The sequence below is a fragment of the Cheilinus undulatus genome, linkage group 7 (assembly GCF_018320785.1).
Source record: "Cheilinus undulatus linkage group 7, ASM1832078v1, whole genome shotgun sequence".
Lineage (NCBI taxonomy): Eukaryota > Metazoa > Chordata > Actinopteri > Labriformes > Labridae > Cheilinus > Cheilinus undulatus.
The window spans coordinates 19,575,579-19,601,231 of record NC_054871.1 but is presented as its reverse complement, the minus strand read 5'-3'; the positions used below and the strand labels follow the sequence as shown (position 1 = coordinate 19,601,231).

Sequence of the window (25,653 nt, the reverse complement as noted above, 5' to 3'; positions counted from 1 at the left end):
AGTTGTGCTGAGAGCCTTATGTTCAATTACTGGAAACACAGCAGTACCCCCTCCCCAGAAAAACAATATCCAGCCTACAACTCATCGAGACACCACTTGACAGACGGAAACATTAAAATATGGTAGGGGTGGGGGTGGGGGCTGCTGGAGTGGAACGTAGGGGGACAGAGGGGGGCATGACTGTAGCTGATTGTTGTTATCATGAAACCTTCAGTAAAAACAAAAACATGTCAGGAAACTGCAAACATAGAATTTATATCACTTCAAGACTGATTGGTACTTGCAAAATGTTGAATTTCCTTCTGTTAAAGGGCATAAAGGCTCGTTTTGTCGAAACTATTACAAGCTCATGGAGACCGCTGCCATCCTCAAAGGCTCAGATCAGTTGCACTTTATTATCATATAAAAACTTAATTAGGGAAGGGAAACAGATTTGAGATGCACAAGATCTGGGAAACAAAACTCGCCCTGAGGTAGACAGTCAATGAGCCCTGAAGTATACTCAGGCTCATAATGAAGTCAAATAGTTAGAGCCACAGGAAACCCAGAGCCAGGGGACACTCCACGGATCAGACGACTCTATGGATGTACCAAGTACTAAAAATATAACTGACTGTAGTCTAACCGAACACAAAATACAGACTTATTTAAGTGTGCTTTGTTTTTGAAGTACAATGAGTAAGGCTGGGCATATATAGGATTTAATTAAAAAAGTGTTGACAGACTGTTAAAAGTTCTTCATTGAACAAAGTCTGAGTGATTTCAGCACTTTGATTACTTAAGATGTGTTTTAAAAGCCACCCCATAGCAATCACCACATTAGAAAATGCTGTCTCAAAGTAACTTACAGTTAAGAAAAGAGACCAAGAGGTGGAGTTCACGTGGGTGTTGCGCCTCCTGGCAGACGGATACCAAATATAGTGTGTGTATGTGACTTTCAGTGCTCCTGCAGCCAGCTTCAAGAGGACACTGGAAGAACTGAAGTGTTTTAAATTTCTGCACTCACTTCTAAACAGGTGGTTGTCACTTGGTATCAGCGCTGACACTAATCCTATCGATACTACTACACATGCATGATATCAGGATCTGAACAGTACTGGCAAATAATACATTTTCTACTAAAAATATTGCCCATATGTACAAAAACATTAGTGAAGTCTAAGGCTGGACCAAGAGACCCACGTCAGCTCAAGTTTTTGTCTTTTTTCATCTTTATTCCTTAAATTTTAAAGTGTGCTCTAAGGATTAAAGTCTTTCTTTATCCGTCCTTAAATCTTAAAGTGTGTCTTGAGTAGTAAAGTTATATCTTCTCAGGCAAGATTTTTTAAGCCATATCAACCTTTTATAATGCATAAACTAAATCTCCACATGCTGATCTTCAGTCTGCTTTATAGGATAAACAGTTCCTCCATTTCACTGATAACCCACAGACATGTAAAGGACCAACAGACTTCATGATCAAACAAAATGTTAACGTAGAAGTAGACAGTAGCACTATTTGTCCATAAGGTACTTTGTGAACTAACCAATCTGGTACTAGTACCATACAGAAGCCTTTTTTCGATCCCTAGTAGACACAAGGACAGAAATAACCGCAAATAAGCAGAGAGATAATTCAAAGAATGAAGAATGACTGGGGAGATGATTAAAAATTGTAAATGGGCAAAGCGCACTATATACTGCACAGCAGGGCTGTATATCACCCAGCTGCTCATGCCGTTTTAACTGTGAAATCAGACAAAAACTTATCTGCAGACTCATTTGCTTTTGTCTATTCCACAAAGGACTTTAAGGCTGTAGAAAAGAAACTGCTGACCAAGATTAACTAATGACTAAATCTCTCTAGTTTTCTCACACTCCTACTTATTTCTATCTGCTTTGTATCAGCTGATATACACCCCCATTAAACAACAGCTGCTTTAAAATGCAAACAAAACACAAGATTAACAGTAATTGATGCAGAAAAGTTAAGCAGTGACTTGTGTTTTTCTTTCCCAGCTGTAGACCTGACTGTGTGCATAACAAACAGCTTATATAGCAGTGGATTGCTGCATCTGTCTAGTTTATGTTGCTTTAACTTTTCTGTTGTAAATGTCAGCAATACTTCAATTGTGATGAAGCAGAGCTCACTAATCTCATCATGTGGCCAGAAGTCTTTGATCTACTGCACTCATAAAGATGTCAATCATTGCACTATGGCTGCTCCGTAAAGAAAGTGAAGACTGGCAGGGCTGACTAGGTGATGCAAAGCTTGTTTCATACCTGAAGGGACAAAAGGGGTCCCTCACAGAGATGCCTAATCTGAATCCAGTATTGGATATCGGTCCAATCTAGAGTCAAATGGCTAGATTAGGCATCACCGATGATAAATCAATCTAGGGGGTGGTTGTTTAGACTGATCTCTACAGCTCACTTCTATGCTATCCTGTGATTACAGTGAGCAGGTGCTACTTCACTGCAGTAGGCAGTAGATCTACAGTAGGCTAAGCTGTCTTGAAACTCGGTACAGCTCATCAGCAGGTAAACAGTTCTTTGAGGCTTTCTGCCTGGCATTTGCAGGAACGTTCATCATCTGAGTTAATGGATTCAAAAGCTACAAGCTTCTAGGTTCAGATGCCTGAAGGTGTGACATATTAAGGCTGGCTTAGGCTATACAAATTCAGACAGATTTGACCTGACTGCAGCATCGTAGCTTATCGTAAAATTGAGCCTTATGAGCATCCGGAACGACAAACAGCTGTGTTGTGTGACATAATTTGACTTGTCTAAGATGCAGGCTATTATTTCACATTGGTATTGGATCATATCAAATCAGTATCAGCAGACACTCAAAGCCAGGGTACAGGATCTAAATCAGAGCTTAAAAAGCTGGATCAGCACATCACTAGTTCCTTATTGAACTAAAGCTCAACAGACATCTGCATATAAATACAATGATCTATTAATAAACAGTTCATTTTGTTCAAGCATGTCTAATCACAGCGTGTCTGGATGTGCGTCAACAAGACTAGCCTGTAAATCCCATCAATAAAGTGTAGGTCCTCTGAAATGCACTCTGAAGATAAGAAAAGGATGTGATTTTTCCTGAGGACTGGAAGGAATGGACGATCTAATTACTGGTAGACAGAAAAGTCACAGAGGAATTGAGCAGGAAGAACAGGTAAGTGTAACAGAGCTCCAAACAGAGAGAGAGAGAGAGAGGATTTTAGGGGGACTACCTCAAACCCAGAACATAGAAACTATGAAAATTCACTGTCATGATGGTGGATTAGAAGTGTGTTGTATGAAATAAAACTGCATTATCACCTTTTTTCATAGGGCTCATTGCTGATTCACTTTCTAACCATGGTTATAATCAAAATTCTGTTCTTGTTATTAAATTTACAATAGTCAATGACACTCTAAAGTTAAAAGAGTGAAATGTTAAACCCATGAGTTACTAAAATTAAACATCTTGTACCTAACGCACAGACAGAGAGGTTGTGAGAAAGGTTAATTAAGACTGCAATGTCTGAAGCAATGGAAGTGTAAGTACAAGCCCACACAGCACATAAGGAGTGCTGACAGTGAGCCTGTGTTGACCGCTAGTGTGTGTTCGCTTAGTTGGTCAGACAGATGGGTCAGCAGTTGGGGAGCTTGTATTTAAGAAGACTGAGACATAAAGCACGCCCGAGCCCGCTCTCTCCTCCTCTCTGTCGAGAGCTGGCAGCCCTTGAACAGTGACAAATTCGATCGGGAGCCCCATCGTTCACTGTCCTGTTTGGTGCTGACAGAATAGAGCTCAGGATGGCGGGGGAGGGAGGGGAGACGGCCAAACGAGTTAACAGATGACTGCTGAAGCAAAAGACAGAAAGAGGAAGATGAAAGGAGTTAAGTTAAAGATCAAGAGCGAATAAGAGACTTCATTTGGGCCTATTAAATGTCTGGTGCAGGGAAGCTTTCTAAAGCTGCTATTTGTGTAAATATAAATTAATCTGATGAAATTTTATGAAATGTTATCGTCATCTTCATTAGCTAACAATTAAAAATTAAATAACATATTCTTAGAATTCATGTATTTTTATATGCATCTATTATACTGTTGTCAGTGTCACATGGTTGAAGAGTAACTAAACTAGAGTTTTGGCTGAGGTGCATCTTCCCTGGAATTTCAAAAACAGAACATGGCGGGCAGGACTGGCTGGGAGGACATGCTCACGCTCAGCTCTTCTGTACAGTCTAGGCTGCTTTTACAGATTTGATTGTTAACAATAATGTTATACTCTCCATGGCGCCCTTGCCACAAGCTTCATGAGCCTGAAAAAATAGTACAGTATATGCTCCTGCAGAAGACACAAGCTCATGCTGTCAACCTTTATCTAAGAGATACATGGACTAAACTAACTACACTGCCCACGATCCTAAAGAATCACAGCAACGTCTCTGATTGGTGGTGCCGCCTTTGTCTGGGAATTTCCTTGTTACTACTGAATTAAACATATCTTTACTACATAGAATTTAAATGGTGAAACGTGGTTAAATTAAAAATAATAATTATAAGTAGGTCTATCTAAAGTAATCCCCTGAATACATTAAATTATTATTTTTTATTAAATCAGAAAAAAACATTTTATTCATACATAGGGAGAGTCCACTCCACTTACGCCACTATCTTGCATTCGTTTCTATGGTACCACAGAAGGAACCAAATGACGGAAACACATTGTTTTTAATTCCACTGGTTGCCAAAGTTTCAGAAAGAGAAAATGAGCGTCACTGTCTACTAGAATTGGCTGTCAGATGTTGTTAATATTCCCAATTTTACACAATGCACCTTCAATGACAATGTATATATGAAGGACCTACAAGAGATAAAAGTTTAAAATAAGCAAAAGCTGTAAATTTAATGCAACTCTACAACTATAAGTAACTGTAAGTTAACAATGTTAACTTGTATCATCTTCGTCTATTAAATAAATAAATTCATTTCAATTCAAAAGAAGACAAAAGCAGTTAAATAACCTTCCAGTCACATAACCTACCAATCACAGCATTATACATATCTAGCATCAACCACTGGTAGAATGAGAGCAGGGGATGAAGCATCAGCAACACCTGAGAGTTTAATGGATTAACCTCACTGTAGTGTATTCAATTATAGCCTTTAATTTGCATTATTTGCATATTTGAACACTGAAGCCATTTGAAATGGGCTCACATTAATTACAGTAACCACTCCAGGTCAATGTGATGGCATTTTCTAAATGTCTGAATACACCCTCTAGATGTATGCATTATTTGTCACTCTTGCACTCTTGTTATTGCAAATAATAATAGACTTTAAATGCCAATACTTTTAAAATGACTTCAATTTATTTCTGACTGTATCAAATTCTGAATCATTTAAATGAATCTGAATTATTTTTGTATTACACATTTAAGTAATTTTATCCATTTATAAAATATCTTGTTCATCATCTTCAGTATTTCATTCATTTCCATTATTGTCTCTTGATTTTTATATATATTTTTTTAATGTTTATCCTGTTCTTTTTTGTTATTAGATTTATTATGGATTTCAAGAGAGGAGATCACTGTTCATGTTCTAGAACATAGGTGTCTAAAGCCGGGTGTACACTGCAATTTTTCTGTGATTCAGCCACGAATTTAGAGTTGCACGACTCACTCTGAAGTCGGTCCAACTTTCAGTCGGATCAGGCGTCATTTGTTGTGCTGTGTACGGGGGGGTATGACGGCCGACCACAGCCCAACTATGACCAGACGGCCTGGTCGTAGTTGGGCTGTTTCTGGCATGTTTGATATTTTGGTCATACGACTCAAGACACTTCACAGTGACAGCAGAAATGCAAGCAGAATAAACAACTTAGGGAAATTGTTTTCCTTTGTAAACTAAATGGTCAGACAACGTCCTATATTATCATGACAACTGAATTCACTTTCTGATGCATCCCACTATGATAAAGTAAATAAACGAGCAGGAAATATTACTATCAGCGGACCTGCAGCTGACACAGAGTTGATGCTGTTTGTTTGTTTGAGACAGAGAGGAGTAGCAGGAGCGGGAGAGGGAGTGAGAGCGTGCGAGAGAAGGAGAGTGGGGGGTAGGACTGGAGACACTTCATCCTGAGTGTGTGAGACTTCTAGAAAAGAAAATTCCACAGGTTTCTGTCACAGTCCGTCCCAACTTCAGTCGCACAGTGTGAGCACTTGGGTCATGCACGACCGTTGGATCATACCAGTGTGAAAACACGACTCGTGCGCGATGGTCGTGCGTCATAAACGATTCAGTCATAGAGTATGAGATGACATTCTGCCATGATTGTCGTATGGTCGGCTTAAAATCGCAGTGTATACCCGGCTTAACTCTATCTCAGCAGGGGCTAGATTCTGCATTTATGTCCAACCTAAGAGCCTCACAGGGTCAACATTTAACTATAATCTGTCAACCTCATTTTCACTCTTTCATGAATTGTAGGGGAAAAAACTCAGTGCTGATGATAAACAATTTTGAGATTACAAAAAGTCAAAATAATAAGTTTAAAGGCTTGAAACCTGAGACAAAAAGTCAAACTTATTAGTCCAAAATGTCAAAACACAAACTTTAAAGTTGAAAATGTTTTTAAAAGGCCAATATATGGGATAGACAGTCATAATCATGAGTTTTAAGGGTCAGAATATGAGATAAAATTCAAAGTCTTGAGTATAACAGCTAAAATTTTAGATAAAATTTAAAAATATATAAGTTTTAAAGGTCAAAAGTGACTTAAAATTTAAAGTTGTGAAACTAAAAGTTCAAAATTTTAGATAAAAGGTCAAAATTATGAGTCAAAACGGTCAAAACATGAAATAAAAAGTCCTCAGACCTTAGGGAGCCAGTTATAATAAAAATACGATATGATCTTGAGGGCCGGGCATAACTGTACCAGGGCTGGATTTGGCCTTCGGGCCATGAGTTTGACACCCCTGTTCTTGAACTTAAACTTAAACTTTCCAACACTGCCCACATCTCTACGGTCATGTCTGTGTAATCTGTTGATTTTCTCATATATCAGTGAAACGCATTCCTGTGGTTGAACACCGAACAACTATTTCAAAATACCTTGTATGTAATTTTTTTTCTCTTTCTACACGCTTTGTCTAAGCATGTTGTGACTGTCATATGCCATTAACACTACACAAATAAACTTAACATTAATTATTTTCTTCTGGTAGGGGCCAAAAACCTCAGAATACATTTACAGAATATACATACAATATGTGCCAACTAATTAAAGGGGATGAGAAAAGAGAAAGAGAGAAAAGGTGGGAGGAAGACACGTTTCCAAAGTTATGTGCCCATGTCAGACTATAGTGAAGGGCTGGTTTGGCCCGCTTCCTTTCACACAACAAAGCAAAGTAGCCTGAATGGTCTCAGGGTCCCGCTCCAATGACACTGGGACAGACTTTAAGCTGTGCTGGCTAGGGGACACTCTTTGTAACCCCAATGTGACAAGACTTCCCCAAGACAATGGAAACACCTCAGCAAGAGACAAAAGAAAAGAAATGGACTTGTAGAAAGAGCTCGTCTCATTGGTTGAGCTACTCCATACCACAGTCCTCTGACTGTGTGTGGTGCTGCTCTGATGATTTGTCGGCTCGGATTAGCGACGCAGCGTGGACCACTCCTTTTTATCAGACTGAGACAAGTGAAGAGAAGATGCTCTCTTGAGTGCTGGGCTGGATGGAGGGAAGACTGCTGGAGCTTGGATTACTGGTTCTTAAATTACAAGAGGCCACATGGGGAGAGTAAGAAGGCTGAAAAATTAGAAGGAGGGATGGGGAGGGAGATGTACTTGTGCAAACTGGCAACTCATAAATCTGACATGCAGCCAAGTAGAGAGAAGACAGAAATAAGGGGGAACAGCCTCACACAGAGAGGGATTTGAGAGCACCCACACACAAGGGGAGAGAGGAGGAAGTGAATAGGAAAATGAAGTGGAAGACAAGGGAGGGAGGTTCTTTCAGAGGACATTGTAGTTGTTCTCCCGTCCACAGCTAACCCGTGCCCTGTCAATTTCATGCTCAGCAGCACACAGGCAAAGCAGCAGTTTGCGTCGATGGAAGGATGTGAGGGTACGGTTAGTGTTGGTAACAGATGGTGTGCAGCAGACGGGCAGACACTGCTTTTATATCTAGATATGATCTATTACTTTATCCCTTCAGAAAACCAAACAGCCAGAGCAGGAAAGCTGTGCTTCTGATTAAACCTTCTTCAAGTGTAGCGTCTACATTTGCCTGTTTAACTTTTAAGACCTTACTGTTTGTCTATTTACACAGGTAGTGTAAGCAGTTTAAGATGAAAGGTTGAAACTATAGGTGTTGTTCAAGCAGAGTAAGTATCAACATTCAAATATTATCATCTATTAATTCATCAGATGCAAGACTGACCTAAAAGTCAGGGCCTAACCAGCATAACCTGTCCTGGTCTAACCTTCAATGGTGGCATTATGTCACTGGTGCAGGGCTGGGAATGACTTGTAGGTCCGTCTTATCTTACCTGTGTAGCCATCTTGCCGTAGTCCACCCAGCGCAGGGTGGCAAAGTTGGTGGATTCTGCACAGTTGAAGCCGTGGTTGAATCCAGCATGGTAGCCGTAAGGAAAGGTGATCATGAACTCCCCTTCATTCTGAGTGATCTGTAAACAGAGAGACCAGGAAAACAGTTTAGTACTAAAGAGAGCAAAGTATTATTATTGTTTAAGCGTGCACAGGAAGCACTGTCCCTTTTCTTATAGTGTGCTTTAATCCGACTGAATCCTCAATAAACCCTTGTGAAGATAAATACATTTTCTGGCTGCATTTAAGATGCCACTGCAACGTTAATCTTAAAGACAAATATGTTATATCCAAGATAGATTTTGTCCGGATTGGAAAATGTGTCAACTTTTTCACATGATTAATATGCTGTATTGTTTAATTTCATCCTATTTGGGAAAGTTGACCATGGGTAAAGGCTAAAAGCTATACTCATTTTAGTGATTTATGTCAGAGATTACCAGCATCTCGGTCTAAGCCTACAGTAGTGTTCATAGCTGTGAAGTTCAGATCCACAACCAGCCAGTACTGCTGTCCAACTCTGAGGTTTACTTACCAAACAGTATATAACATTTCTCTCTGATGGTAAAACTTTTGAGGAAGAAAAGCTGCTGGAAAATAGTGCTTTCAGCCTGGTTTGTTGCTGTGTATTACTCACTAGGGATGAAACTGACAATTATTTTAAAAGTCTACTTGTCACTGGCTACTGAGGTGGTAAGTCTACTAATTGGATGATATTTTACATAATTACTTGAATGCTCTCATTGAGGTAATATAACAAAAAAATCTAAATCCAAGGAATATATTGTCTTGGCTTTAAAAAGAACTTTGCAGCAGCATGTTTAACACTGATATTAGCAGCTTTACATGTTGAAATGCTCCCAGAGTTTAGAAGCTCTTGGGCAAAAGGGTGTTGCATGGCCCCCCACAATAGTGCTATGTTTTGATTTCATGTCATGTCATCGTTGCTGGTTTGCTTTTGCAACTCGTAGCAAAGATAGTAAAGATGTGAGCTATCTCACTCTTGCTCAATCACTGCTCCAGAAAACAATGTCATGGTCTTGTACTGCATGAAAATATGCACTATGACGTAACCAATAAATCATCAACTGCTAAATCCATGTAGACTAATTTTGTCATCATCTTTAGCAAACAATGTTCAACAATCGTTTCAAGCCTACTAGTCACAGCAGAATATAGGATGCAACCAACATAGAAAAAAGATGAATAAGTATTAAAAGTGTGTCTCACGCTCCAGGTCACACACTCGACTGTAACCCTTTCTCAAAGAATACTTGATTTTAGGCTTTTTAGTATTCTTTCACATTATTATTATAGGTTGTTTGTAGTCATGTGATACAGATGGCACGTAAATGCCAAATGGGGGTCAGGAAGTGGGGGAAAGCCGTTAGGAATAAAAGGGAATGGAAGAAAGTCAGTACTTTAAAGATCTAGATGGACCTGTACATCACAATTACATCAGAAAATTGCTACGTATATTGACAGCAATCCTAAAACTTGTTAAAAAGTGTTTTTTTCCTCTCAGTTTAACCAATTTACCTGGCATGGGGGTGATCAATATCATCACAGATGAAGGGAGACGAGTCCAGAGGAGTCTTGTACTGAGCTAAGAGGCTAGCTGAGACCATTTAACAAACTAAAAATCCTAAATTTGTCACAAACATGTATTTAATTGACTAACTGAATAAACCTTGTGTGATGAGCGAATGCATAATGATGTACCGCTCACAAACAAACCTGTTTTACGAAATGGTTCTTTAATGTTAGACACAGAAGCTAGCTCCTGTTGGAGTGAAAGTGTTTCACTTTTAGTCCACATTTTAAAAGCCAAACTGCCAAATAATTAAGAGCTACTTGGGAGCGCAACAACCGCTCTTCCAGGCTTTAGACAGAGGCTTTAGTTTATCTTTGCTGGCGGCAATTTCTTCATGAGCTTTTTGAAATTCTTTTGATTCTGATGTCTTCTGCAAAGAACTTGTACAAGCTATCTAATATTAAAGAAACTGGAACTTAAGCCTTAAGATTTTTTATAAATTTAAGTCCCTCTCGAAAAAAACGTTGCAAAAATGTGCTTTCCATACAGTAGCTATAAAAAATATTAGACATTAATATTTTAATCTATTTTCATTGAGCTAATTTTTTCACCTACATCTGACCTAGTTATTGACGACAAAAATTCATTAACTTTTTTAAAGATTTTAACCCTTTGAATGCAAGTTTACTGTCACAATTCCATGTTTTATGATGAGGAAAAATGAGAAAAATGAATTATTTTCAATATACTACATGCAAAGTAAACGTTTTGTCTTGAATTGCTACAGCCTGGGATATACATCTATGATTAGTAGCAACACTGATTTTTCCGCATTTTTATTTTTACATGTTTGGCACATTTTTTTCTCCATAAGCCAAATATGGTCAAAACTACGCTATCAGGTGGAGAGAAGTAAAAGTGAACAATTCAATGGCAAAAGCCCAAATTGAGACCTAGATATAATAAAATGCATGTATTATGCTTTAGTGGAAGTTAGATCAAAAATTGCAGCTTGAATAGGTTTCAATGGTTTCAAACAGCTTGAATTTAACTCTTTCTTGTAAGCAGTATATTATAGACTTTCTGTAGATGGAAATAACAAGATCAAATGAAAATACACAATCATGTCCAAAATTCATGCCACATACATGAACACAGCCAAAATGATAAGAAAATTAAGAATGAAAAGCACGTGATCCATCCCTAAATAATTATTTGAACACTGCTGCCTCATCTTCTAGCAGCAGTTTGACGTATACTTTAAAATGAAGTCATCAAGCGTCACCCTTCCATTCACCTTATGCTGTTATCTCACACATCTGAATACTGCTTTCATCATCTCGTTTTCTTATTGCTTCATCCAATGCTTCCTTTATTCATGACCCAATTATTGCTTGCATCTGTGACTCAAACATTTTAAATGCTACAATATGATCTTGTTTAATTCTCTAGCATTTTTTATTTAAAAAAAAAAATTACCACTGAGGTTTAAGTAGTTCAGCTTCTCAGCACTAACTTTCCTCTAAACTTTTCTGACTTGCGAGCAAAATGAATTCATCCGAACATGAGTCATGACTGCTGCTAGGAGTGTTGAGTGTCTTCCCATGAGCTCAGTGTTATTCTGAGAGTGTTTAAAAATGTGAGGACAAGTTAAGCACATTCTTTTTTAATGCCATGCCCCAAAACTTAAGCCCTATATGCCTGGCTGAGGATCTCAACTTCTCTCTGTGAAGCCTGGATCCAGGCAATCAAGAGACACATCAAGCCAGATAAGGTGACAGGCATGAGAGGAGAGACAGGGGTGGAGGCTGAGAGCGCCAGATAAACTTCCTCAACTAAAAGGCGCTGGTACAGATATCAAACGACGCTTTTTTGCTCTTGCAAAAGCGCGAGAAGGCGGTTTTATTTTTAAACATGAAACGAGAGATGTACTGTAGGTGTGTAACGAGTAATATGTTCGCTGTGATAATGACATCCTGAGGGGGGAGCCAAGAGATAAATGGGGTAGATGGGGGGGGTAACTTCTTCTGACAGTGGGGAACTTTGAGAAGGCACACAGACTTCCATTAATTTTGCACAGTGAGGATTTATGTTGTCGACTCCATAGAGAAAAGACGCAAGGTGAAAGAAGAGCCAATTAATTCCCCATGATAGACGCAATAGAGGATTGCTACTCACACTGTGTCACTACTCCAGCCTGTAGCAGCGGAAATGTTTGTGTCAATTTAGGGCTGCTAACCTCCCTTATGTTGTCATTCAAAATAAGCCCATATTCTTCTGTGATTTACACAAGACCCTGTAGTATTACAGACACAAGGAATACACAACATCAAAAGTCCTTCTAACACTGTACTGTACTTCAAGCTTTTTCTAGTCTAGTATCAGCATTTCTAGTCTAGTACGAGCATTGTCACTACATGGTGTTTGCACAGAGCCTGGGTCTGTTTAAGGTAGTGGTGTTGTTTGATCTGTGATGACCATGAGTTACGATTTTATCAGGCAACCCTGGTCAGCAAGGATGACTTTAAGAGGCCAGCATTAAGGGCGCAAGTATCTTGTTTGACTACTAATGTTTCACTATGACTCAGATGCCATTTTTCTTATCAGAATCAGTAAAAGAAAAGCTGCTGGGCGATATTTCTGCACAGCAAAATGTTCAAGTTAAGGCCAACAGCCACAGTAGATATAAGTAACTTGATTTGTGCAGATATGTTTAGGTTTTCATAGGGTAAAATAACAAAAATTAAGTTTTAAACACTACAAGACAGAAAAAAAGAACCATGAATTAACTGGAGTGTTATTTAACTAGTTCTGCCATTTAAACGCCATATTTCAGTCATTCAGTGCTAGCTAAAGAGAAAACAGAACAGGCAATTACAACCAGACCAAAAATAAAACTCTTTTTTAGGGAGACATGCAACCGAACAAAGAACCTGCTTCACTCACCCTGTCAAAAGGAATGCCATATTTCTTCAGGATGGATGGAGAAATCAGCGTCATCTTGTGGCGAAGGAAGGCATCGCAGCCTTGGGAGCTTCCTGGGAAGAATCCTGCACGGTGACAGCAAACAGCATTTTAAACATTTTACTGGTAAACCAGGCAATGTGAGATCATCAACTTTTTCACACTTGGACAGTTTTTAGTACCGCGTATTTAAAAGGACCAAGCACCGAAACATTTACTTAAGATCTTTGGTCACATTTTTTGACTCTATCAACTGTTTTCCCTTTTGAAATGAAGGCACTGACAGACAAAAAAAATATTTTTTAAAGTTTGTCAACAACCTCTTTTCCATGAGGAGGACAGGACTATTAACAATATCAAAGCAAAAGCTAAAAATACATAAAATATGATGAAAATTAAGTTTTCAGTCAATGAGACCGAATGAGACTGAAATGTTAGTACTGTGATATTTCTCCAATGTGTGAATAATCTGTCGAAACATAAGTAGAGGGTAGGTTAAGGAGCCTTCAAGGAGTTATTTTAAATTCATGTATTGAATTTATGTTGTAGTGCTGGTCTGTATATAATGGCAGCTGGTAGAGCCATAGCTTGGACATAGTTTTAGTACAGCCGCAGTTTAATCAAAATAAATTTTGGTATATAATAAAGAGAAAAAAAAAACCTTAAAAGTTTTTTGTGGCATCAAAGACGTTTTCACTCTTATGCTGACCTGCTTCAGCGTTAGTTTGCGATCGTTAAGGGGGAAAGAGGGCTTGTACTGTAAGCAGGTAGAGATCATTTTGGATGTAGCTGTAGAAAAGCATCAGTTTAATCAGACCTCAACCCCATTTCTTGATTAAAACAACAGCAAAGAGCCACACGGTACATTCATCATGGCGGAGAGAAGGTTTTTGCCCCTTTCCTGTTTGGCCTTGGAAAACCTCTGTTTTTTTTCCCCTTTATTGAAATTTAGGTGATTCGAGTTGTTTATTGGCATATTCCTTAAATAGCTCTGACTTGCATGCAAGATATTAAACAACTGTTTTGTAAAGGAAACTGCTTCAAGAGATTTTTTTTGGCAGTTCAGAGGAGCAGTTGGCAGGTAAGTATTAAATAAAAAATAACAAAAAGGCATTGCCAAATTAACCAATTTTCTCAGCAGGAATCCACCTGAGTGTGTATGAATTCATTGATAATCCTAAAACCTAGAAAAGGAAATCTGGTTACCCTTCCACAGGGTCATGAATTAATTGATTGCCCAAAGTGCTGAATAATCACATTACTGCAGTGCATGTAAATGCAGTTTTTCGGCCTCCAGGTCAGATTTCAGTGAGTATCTGCTGGATTGTGCTGTGGCACAAAAAATAAGAATGGTTGCTATTGCTCTCCAAAAAATTTGTGCCTTAAGATCAACTTATCAACACCAGGGAAAAATGTGAAAGAAGCAGCAGAAGCTACTAATTATCTTAAGCATGGTCTTAATTATTTAATGAGCCACAATTATTCCACCAAAGAAGATGTCAAAAAAATAAATGTTCTTTAATTATTGACATCTTTGTCATCCAGAGTTACTCATAAGAACATCTGACCTTACCAAAGCACTCAATTTATATTCTGTTCAATTCTATGTCTGCAACTTGTACTACTTTAAATATAAGCCAAAGTACACTTGCTGCTTCTGAAACTTTGCAATGTTACCCTCTTTGTTACAAAACAACCAACCCACTTCCTTAAAAACACAGACTGCTTTGAGATCATTATATACCCCTCTGACTTTTTGGGTTTTCAAAGCTCAAACTCTCTCTCTCTAAAACAAAGGCTCACTTTTTCTCTCAGAGACAGAAAGGCTCAGGCGGCCCCTGCATAATCAAAAGCCAGAATTTCTCTTCCATCACTTTCTCTCCCACTCTGTACCCGCCAGTGCCTCAAAGGGGGGTCCGTCCGAGCCTCCACCCAGTTAAACTTTAATGTGACTGACAGTATAATCGGCGCCCATTTCATCCTTCATTTTCTCTGCATTGTTTCAGCCCTCTGTTCCACCCTACAAAGCAAGAGAGGGATAGAGGGGCCTCTGTTCTCTCATCGCCTGCCTGCTTGTTGGAGCTGATAAAGGTGAATAATGTGCCGACAGAGCCCGGGTATTAATCCCCATTAAAATGCAGCTGGCTCTCTGAGCTCTCCGCAGGGTAATATTAACTTAAAGTCTTCATTCTGTCCTTTTGGGTTTGAAAATTAAGTTCCTGCCTCCGACCGCGTGCCCTCCCGTCCCATCCCCGCCCTGCCACCCAGCGACTCTGCAGCCATGACTAAAATAATGCGGAAAAGAGGAGTGATAAGATCAGCGGCTGTCACAGCGCCAAATGTTTGGAGAGGAGTTTTCAAGTAACAGGGCCCCTGTCCTGGCTCCATAATGCGCTCCTCCAACGCCAATAACTGTCTTTTTAGGACGTCGTAAACAGTTGGCTACCTGTGCTGACGATGGCTCTGATAGGTCAGCGGGTGCTTGTTAAAAAACGTTGCCATTCCTTTCCTCCCACTGCCAGCTGCTTAGATAAGAGGAGAGAGGAAGGCTGCAATCTGACAGTGACTGAAAGCTTAATGCCAACAGAAACAGTGACAAAAACATGTCTACTGTGTGGATTTTGACTCCCTGGCTACATCAAACAGCATCATTATATTGTTTGAACCTTTCTGAATCTAGTGTCAAATCTGTTAAGGGTCAGTACAACAATTTAATCTAAAATGTCCATGAGACCAAAAGAAAATGTGATATAAAAAAGGTTAATCAGACTTTATCAAGCAGGAAATATTTTGTAATATTCCAGATAATCTGTGTAAAGATCCATAGTGGTTGTTAAAAACGTCTGCAAAAATCTGGGGTGCATTTTAAAACAAGAACAATGTACTCTGACATTATTCCTTAACCTAGCTCGTTTCTAACACCTGTTAAACCTTCACATGGTACAGTTCTCTTTTTTTATATCTTGTCATATAAATTGCTATAGCATTGGATACATTCACTTCTGATGAAGCATTCATGGAAAAAATCAGTATTTAAAGACTATTTCCTTTCTTTGATCTGCTGAAATTTAAAATCTTATTTTTCCTTAAGGTTAGAGGACGGAGAATGGAGTAAGGTTTAGATAATATTCACCACTTACTGAATGCTTGTTGTAGCCACTGTAATAGCCCAGCTTAATCTTGCGTCTTTATTATTGTGCCATTATGGCTCAAAACATATCTATAAATAGAGTCCATCAGCTGAGGATCTATAATGACTGTGGTGAACATTATATGTAGTTTTTGAAATGACAGCACTTTTCAGCTGAAATCCTGCTTAGTCCCTACTGCTTTCTGACACTCACTGGCTGAACTGCAGAAACTTTTGCTTCCTGGGACGTCACATGCATACCCCCTACAGCCTACCTACCAAGTGAAGGTACAGGTGGTCATGGAAACTCAAAATATTTTAATGTTTACCATACCAAACCACGGTCAATCAAACTGGACAACCTTGTAGAAACCTTGCTTAAGTGGCTACAACTGCAGCGTATGCATGAAGTGATGTAACATAATTGAACAGGTAGTAGAAGACTTGAGCTTTTGTTTTAAAATCGTGTTGTCACTGGGCTTATCACAAAGGAAATGTAACTTGGGACGTTGTATGGTGACTTATAAATACTACAATTGGGACCCATAAGACTTCATGTGAAGTTTATTCAGGATTTTGTAAACAGCTATAATATCTCACTACAACATGTGCTTTATAGGGTTGCATGATAATTATCGGTACTTATATAATTGGCCAATATTGCAAATATTTTACAAAATGTTATTACTCTTACAATAAAATATTGGCTGATAAAATCCACCGATGATAAAGGCACTTGTTGACTCTCTCATGAGACTACACATAGGTGTTATCGGAGTATGTGGCCTGTTATTAAACCCCAGAGAAGAAGAAGCCTCTGCTGTGCCAAGACCACAGGGAGGACTAAACAAGACTTTACTAAACTTTACTAGGCTTTACTTGACTAATGAGGGAGTGTTATGTTATTCAGAGGAGGATAACACGACTATGTCTGTATAACAAGAAAAAAAACCTTGAGTTTTCACACAGCAGATCTTGTAAGTCACATCAGAGTCGTTATCCTAGTTTTATTTTATTTCTATTTATTTAGGAAAGACCAAGACAGGCAGCAGCACAATTAACAGAGTTATGACATGATAAATTAAACATCAAAACACTACCAAACACAGATCAGCCAATCCTGAGTCACAGACCAGAAAGTCATCAGTCAAAACATCTACAGGCTGATGCTTCTTCCTCCAATGCCTTTAATCTACTTTTATAACAATTTAAAGAGACCAGCTCCCTAATAACATTTTCCTGTATCAGGTTCCAGGCTGCAGGAGCAGCATACCTGAAACTCCTTTAACCCATCTCAAGACAGACCTTGGGCACAGATAGCAAAAGTAAATCCTGTGACTGAGTCACGGAGTGAAGACTTTAGCTTCCAGAACTTTTCACATCAACTAAATCACATTAGTATGATGGAAGCAGGTTTAATAAAGCCTTATAAATAAGGATGTGCCAAAGAAGAAGGCCAACAAACTCAATCATGCAGAATACAATGATGAGTTAAGGACTTACTGTCTGTTATAAACCCCAGTGCCACATGGCATCTAAAGATTTAAGGCACTAATGGTTGACTATTTACATAATACAAAGCAGCAGCAGCTGCTAGCATTAGGACCAAGCCAAAAACTAATGCCAGGAAAAGTGCAGATTAAAGCCGCCCACACACTAGACAATTTTAAAACCCTACACAACTTTACAACCATGGGAGACCACAGACATCAGGACAATTTCAAACGATTTTTCATCTCTAATTCATCATAAAACAAGGGACAGACTCAGGATGAAATCCTGGCTGGAATGATGGTACAGTTGTGTTTATGGTTGTGAGCAATGAAAGTACAGATGATCCGGCTGGTGACGCTACCCCGTCTGCTTGTTCTCATTGGCAGGCTTTTGAAACTGCAGAAAGTTTACCATAGACAGGCGAAAGGTAAATCTATGATAGACAAAATAAGTCTAACAGTCCCCTGATCTGCTGCTACTGTTTAGACTTGGTCCTGCCAGCTCTGTTTTATGCTGTTTCATTCACAGTCCGATCGATAATATCAGTAACATCAGTTTAACCATTAGGAACAACAGTACATTTTGATTAACATAGCACTTTACATGTTAACCCCTTTTGTTAAGACTTATGTCAGTGCATATTTTATAATGAAAAAACATCAGCTCTCTTTAAGTTCTGACTAAAAATAATACACCTGTTCCCCAAACTTCTCCATGTATTAAGCATGACAGTGTGTCATCATTCACATTGGTTTGTTTTATCTGCAGACAGATAAGCAACAGGGTTTTAACTCGTTACTATCACATGTTTAAGCACCTCTAGCACAAGAGGACAGTCGGTTACAAAGGCTATGCATTGGTTATTATCGATTTGTTCTATACTCTTCAAAACAAGGACAAATGGTGGGTCTATATAATGTAGCTGGGACTGAGAGACTCACCATAATCATCCCTGCATTTTATACCTCAGTGTGAGCAACATGCAATACACAGGTTAATCCTTTATCGATCAGAAGCCGGGATACAAGGAGAAGGAGGGGGAGAGGGATGTGGTGGAAGTACAATGGAGAAATGCAAGGAGGAATGTCATGCAAAAGAGATGTTGACAAAAAGCAGAGTGGTAAAGAGTTATTTGGGCTGATAACTCTAAGTTAAAGTTGATTTAAGGTGTGCAAAGCATTTTCTAATGTTCTGAATGTAGGTGTTGCAAAATCAATGGCTTTGATGTATTTGCAAAGGTAAGCATCTACAATTGGCACTTGAACCATCCCTAAATTACAGTCTGGACTTATTGGACTTCATTGTTTTGGCTTTAAACCTTTTTTCAAACCTCCTCTGCTGCTGGCTTCCATTCCAAGTCTCTTCTCACAAATCAGCATCTCCAGCCCTCTTGATCTTCATCTTACAAGTAACTGCACACACTAAGTGCCTCAAGCTGCTCTTCCTAGTCTAGCTCCTTTTTCTAACAGCCTGGTGACAAGGAAATTCATGTTTTCATATGTGGTGTGAAAGTGGGATATTGAGGTTTGTCACCCCACTGACAGCACGCAAAACATTTTTCAGTGTGTGGCCCACAGGGTACACTACACTGTTCATGGTGAAGAGCACTGTAACAGAGAGATGGGGATCTGCAGAGAGGTTGTTTATCGGGAGGGCTAAAGAGTTCTTCACAGTGCTCTGCATGCTGCGCTTAAGAGAATTGAGGCAGAGTGGAGCTGAGAGGACGGCACTGCTTTCTAATCTGTTGCACAAGGTTGAACAAGTGAGAGTGCTTTGGATCTGTGCTTGAATTTACCCTGTGCAAGTGTTAAGACAAATTTAAAGACAAATGTGTTTCAGTTGAAAGAATCAGCAAAGCCTCACCTTGGGCCAGCCTCTCCAGTCTCTTGCCATGCTCAGGTGGGACTGCGTACCTGCAGACAGAAAAAGAAGCAAGATCAGAGAGGGACTGAAAGGTTATTAGGAAAGATGATGTTTATTTGGAGATAGTGAAGGATATCTGCAGTGAAGTCAAAGACAAAATGTACAACATCTCATACTTATGACTTCCTTTGTCCGAATGGTCTTCATCTACCAGCTCTGATATTCAGTCAAATAACAAACTAATAAAAATTAGATGTTTTTTAAAATTGTTCAGCCCTAGCTTAATCTAATATTGTGTTGGCTGTAGCTTAGAATGAATTGTTGTTTGTTTTCGTTGGAAAATAAATGAGATGAGGAACTTATACTTATACTTACTTATACTTAAATAATCGCGTATCAAATCGCAAATGAAAATTGAGTAAAAAAATTGCAATTCAATTATTTTCCCAAATCGTTCAGCACTGTCCTAATCAAATAAATGAAATTAAAAATAAAAACTAAATAAATAAATAAATGTGGGCCATATTTTATTTTAACTCTGGAATTTGCTACAGGCCAATCAAAAATAGGCTGTGGGCAGCATTTGGCCCCTGGGCCATAGTTTGAACACCCCTGGTGTAAGAGGTCACGACAGGTCTGCAATATGTGTTTGAGGTGTAAACAAATCTTTAAGGGCTTCAAATTCTAATTCAAATGACTCAATTTTTCATGACCAGCAATTTTCTGTCCTTTTCCTGTGATCTCAACTCAAGTTATAATCAAGATAACACTGGTTTTAAAAGGCTAAATTACTTTTCGACATCAAGAAAACAGCTAAAATTTACTCCTTATGAAGGCAAAAAAAAAAAAACATAAAATGTATGAATGTGTTTCTCCTTAGTGCTTCCATAGACTTAGAAGGAACAATAAGCAACATTATTTATTCATTACAAATAACAAAAGCTGCTCAGTGCATGTCACTAAAACTATCCAAATGAAATGTTCCTTTAAAAACAACATGCTATCAGCTTGCTCCCTTCATCTACTCAATTTAAAACGGCACGGGCCTCGACCACGAGAGAAAGCATCTTTGCTACTAATACCTCTGTGGCAAAGGTGAACACAACAGGCTGATGCTGAACAACGGACTTATTCAACCTGCACTCTAAATGTGACAGTCATAACGGCACACACAAGATCACCAAGCACCACAGTCACAAACACACAGAGATGTCTACAAAACACACCATAGAAGCTAGCTGGCTGGCCTGGAAGTAGGACGATAATTGGTGAAGCATTAGCAAAACAGTCGCTTTCACCACCACCCTGCAGGAGACCTGGCAGGTTGACAGGAAAGCATGAGATCTAATTTATGATGCTAAAGTTAGGGCCCTATGATTTCCACGTTAACGGAATCGCGGATGGAATTGCTGAATTGGCCAATAAAAACAGAATCTATTATTTAATGCGGAAATTGCGGAAATTGAATTAATTTAACTGAAATGCTGCGTTTTTTTTTTTTAGAAAGAGGAACGTTCACCTGGGGAATATGTTCCGGGGATCACTGAAGCGTGGCACAACTTGTGCCTCATTTCACAAACACTCGCCCCGCCCCTCATAAACAATGCAAAGCATGTCAAAGCAACTGCACGAAACACCAGCAAACATCATGTAGCTCAACACGGGGCAGAACAGGGCGACGTAATGTTGCACCTTCAAGAAAACTCATCCGTGTTATAGCGTGGTGAATGTGCAGGTCACAACTTGGGTGTCCACGAAAGCGTTTTGGAGTTGTTGGATTGTGTATTTGATGAGTTTGATGAGAGAAAGCCGGAATACCGTCTCCTTACATTGAGTTGGCACAGCAGGTCCAAACTCGCCAGTGGCAATCTAAAAACAGCTTGCATCGACAACTAAAGGTAACGAACCTATTACTAAGACTATAAGGATTATGGCAATGGACAAATTTGACAAAATGTTGAAGTATCCCTTTAAAATCACAAGGTTCTACTTAAAGTTTTAGAGATTTAATGGAAGCAAAATGTCAAAAATGTGTATCACCTTTGATAAAATCATGTTGGGACTGGGAGTTCAGGCCTTAATTGGTTTAACCCATCAATATTTACATCATATAGCCTAGACAATCATTAGACTTTCTTCTCTATATATATATTGTCTGTAAAATAAATAATTGATCATTTGAAGGAGAGAGGAAGGGGAACATGGAGGATGGTGGAGAAGATTAAATGACTGATGAAAGGCAGGACAAAGAGAAATGACCGTTTTGGGACTGCTGGGTTATTTCACTGCCCTGAGCAGTCAGCAGAGGAATTAAATTACCCATGATGCCCATCTTAGCCCTGATTCTCTCCTTTTATCTTGCACACATGCACACATTGAATAAAACAACATTTAGCCTTATCAATGTTGGAAGAATGCTTGTGTAGCTTTGGTCTATCAGATCATATTTAAGTGAATTTCCTTCTTCAGTTTTGCAGCATCTAGCCTGATAAAAATACAGAAGTCACTGGAGTTTACATGAAGCCAGCTCTGTCAGCTCTGTACCATTACACCAAATGTCAGATGCTACATTTAGAAAGCAAGTTTATTTGTAAAGCAGAGTGGGAGGCAGCCGACAAAGCTTGAACCTGATCCGTTCATTTGTGAAGTTATACCACGCGCTTTACTACTGCAGTGATTTCCTCTGGGTTGCTTTAATCCCCAAAGACCAAAGAGCACTGAACTATGAATGGGGCCTTCATCTCTTCCTCCAGCCTCAACAACCATATGAATTCATGACATGGAGGGAGAAAGAGAGGTGAAAATGAAAAAGAACGAACAAGATGGAGAGAATGTGAGAGGCAGCAACACAAGGTGACACAAAAAAGACTGAACAAGAGCTTAAGACAGAGAGAAAAATAATACAGAGGAAGAAAGTGGGAGACAAAGTCGATTTCAGTTGAAGGTGCAGAGATATGGAGCCACACTGCCACCTGTAGACCAAAGCTTAGAGCTTCATAATGGTGCAGCCACCACACACTATCATGGAACTGCTGGAGTTTCACATATTAGGACTGAGACATGACTTCTTAATGCCATATAGGAGACAACTTACAGGTGTGTGAGGGTTAGAGATGTGTCTGTTGTTGTTTATGACCAGTGTTGGAGGATTAACCACAGCAACAGGGTTTTAAATCAAGTGTTCTGGACAAAAAATTTGCTGTTAAGGTCTTCACATTTTTGGAGACATCTTTCCTATATTTTATACGGTGCTAATTTAATTAACAACTACATCAAAAACTGGCAATGCTTTAAGAAACTGCCTCTGATAAGACATGCGCTTAGGAGAGAACTGAAGCAGAATTTACAGCTCAACTTGATGAGAGGTAACTACATGTCTATATTACACATTCTTGCAGCACTTGAAACACTGTCAATGTATTTGTGCCACGTTGACCGTGTTTAGCTGTTTGCCCACAGCAGGGGTGTCCAAACTTTCTCCACAGAGGGCCATGTACAGAAATAACTAATGGCGGTGGGGCCACTTTCATAAACCAAATCTTGAGGATATTCAAATTAGCAAAAACAATGTAGGTTAAGATATGCTTAGTGATTGAGCATGCTCAATAGCTAATCGTTTTTAGGATCTTGGATCAGGTTTCAGAGGGCCCTGGTTCTCCACTGGCTTTGCACCTGGAACGCTAATGGTACTGCTATTTGCTATGGTGATCAATCACGGCATTATAAATCAAGATATTGTTACGATTTTAATTGCAGATATATATCAACCATTTACAGCATTATCTCAATTTAATCACATAAAAACATAAGTACTCCTTGTCAAAATGTTTGTTTACAGAATTATGTGCTGCAACTAAGAAGTGCAATACAATGAAGCACAAGCTCCATGCTCTGATGAGGGAAATATTTAATTTAATTATTAGAATTTGCTATGGGCCAAACAAAAATGGACCAGGGGCTGCATCAGGTCCCCAGGCCATAGTTTGGACATCCCTAGCCTACAGTTTTTAATGACTTAAAACATTATTAGGTGCTAAAGATTTTATTTTTGTTGCAGTGGAAAAGCAACAGGTATCAACATTTGATTTTTACTAAAATCACATTGAACTTTTTTATTTCTGGTATCATGAAATTCCTCACGTAAAAACCCTTGGTTTAAGATCATAATAATTCAATAAACTGGAGAAGAAAACATATTTTAACTGATTGCTTTTTAAAAGTTTATCCTAATAATACAACAGTATCATGTCAAATTATAAGACACGGGTTGATGATTGGAGTTTCACTGTTATTCTGAACTAAGAGCTCTGCATTAACCAAAATCCAACCTATAGACCTTTTACTTTAACTGCATCACAAAGCAGAAGGCACTTTAAGTGCTGACTACGATTTAACTCTTAAACTTCATTATGCATGCATTATATCTGGGAATGTAACAATACTTCACAAAAATTAATACAAATAAGGACAACTTCAATGAGTCTGGAAAGAAATACAGTCACATGCACAGATTTTATGCATGCAGGGCACGAAGGATTCATCGCAGGGCTCGATGTACCACAACCTGGAACTGGATAGGGCAGAATCAAGCTCAACACATGCCAACACACAAGTGTGTCACTCATCAGCCGAGGTCAAACTTGACAGCATCGCTTATGTCTGGGCCTTTTTTTCCCCTGGTAAGACGCCCCAGGACCACTGGTGTATTTTGGGGCCCCTGGGACATCCACAGCATAACAAGGGGCCCATGGCAACCCTACTACCTGTCTGGACGGTGCTCTAGGCTGTGCCTCCTCCACCCCAAGTGTGGACTTGGTTATTTTTTTCCACAGATTATTTTTTCATGCCTTTGGTGATATCCAGGACATCCTGAACATGGCCAGGGTTGTGTCAATCCTCCTTCCCTACCAATGTGTGCCCTCAAGCAGCTTATGTGCCACATCTAGACCGTACCCAAACATGCCTCAAAGTTCTGCACAGTACTATTACCTTGTTTTAACCAGAGGTGGGTGTCATCTGCTTTTGGTTTTTCTTGTATGACACCTTTAACTGTATCAATGCCATTTTTTTTTTATAATTTTGAAAAGAAAAAGTGCATTGGTATATGCATTTTAGCTAAACAACCTGGAGATTAAAAATAGAAAGATAAATAAATGCATGAAAGTGTAGTTTGATCTAAGCATAGGGGTACTCCCTGTGTCATTAGTTTCCTAAAGGGGTTCCCAACTTTTTTCCTAGGTGTCCCTCCTCCTGAAAACCTGAGCCCCCAAAGACCCACGTAAAAATAAAGTTAAAAATTGCTGTATTAAACAAAACATTTGGATAATATGTGCACATCTTATTTTGACTCTCTGAGCAGACAAAGCTTCATGCTGCTCCTCAGATCTTTGGTGCCCCCTTAAGGGTCCTGGACCCCAGGTTGAAAACAAGTGGTTTAGTGTATTTAAAGATCACTTTTGTAGCATTTACTGTTGTATTTGGGTGATAATTGTATTTCATTGTAGTCCTGCTATTTTTTTGTATGTATCATTGTCTTTAACCGGTGTCCCTCTTTATGTATTAAAATGCTTCTTGAATGTTTTATCACTGAACCGTTCATTTTTTAAACTTGTGCAACGACTAATATGAAGAGCTTATCAGCAAATCATTTGGCATCTCATACTGGGCTGAAGCAGTTGTGTTCATAACAGCATTACAGCTTGTTTAAGAGACTTATCTCACTCTGTAACCATCACAGTATAATTTTATTGGAGGATAAAACCAGGCTAGGGTGTGGTGATGTGTTACAGCATGTGTGCTTAGCTTAGATAAACATGTCAGGGATATATCTCTGTTCTAAAGAAATTAATATTGATCTTCTCATCTGACTCTCAGGGAGATGGCAAAAGAGTAGATTTCCTGAAATATTTGAGTATTCCTTTAAAGATGCCATCTGTGTGAATGTGCACACACATCAGAGCAGCCGGCACCACAGAACATCCCTCAGATGATCCCCTCCATCCCAGCATCAAACTAAACAAATCAGCCGTTCAGCGCGTCTCCTCCTGTTCCCTCCCACCTACGGCCACAGTTGC

The 25,653-nt window shown here is 39.1% G+C and overlaps 1 protein-coding gene across 1 annotated transcript in view; it reads right to left on the bottom strand.

Moving 5' to 3' along the window:
• Nucleotides 1-25,653, bottom strand: part of kdm4b (lysine (K)-specific demethylase 4B) — a 72,121-nt gene that overhangs the window by 25,726 nt on the left and 20,742 nt on the right. Inside the window, exons 6-8 of the mRNA XM_041791444.1 lie at nucleotides 19,580-19,629; nucleotides 13,075-13,178; nucleotides 8,537-8,674 (exon numbers count right to left, since the gene is read on the bottom strand). Coding sequence (XP_041647378.1) covers nucleotides 8,537-8,674; nucleotides 13,075-13,178; nucleotides 19,580-19,629 — 292 coding nt within the window. The remainder of the gene's footprint in view (nucleotides 1-8,536; nucleotides 8,675-13,074; nucleotides 13,179-19,579; nucleotides 19,630-25,653) is intronic.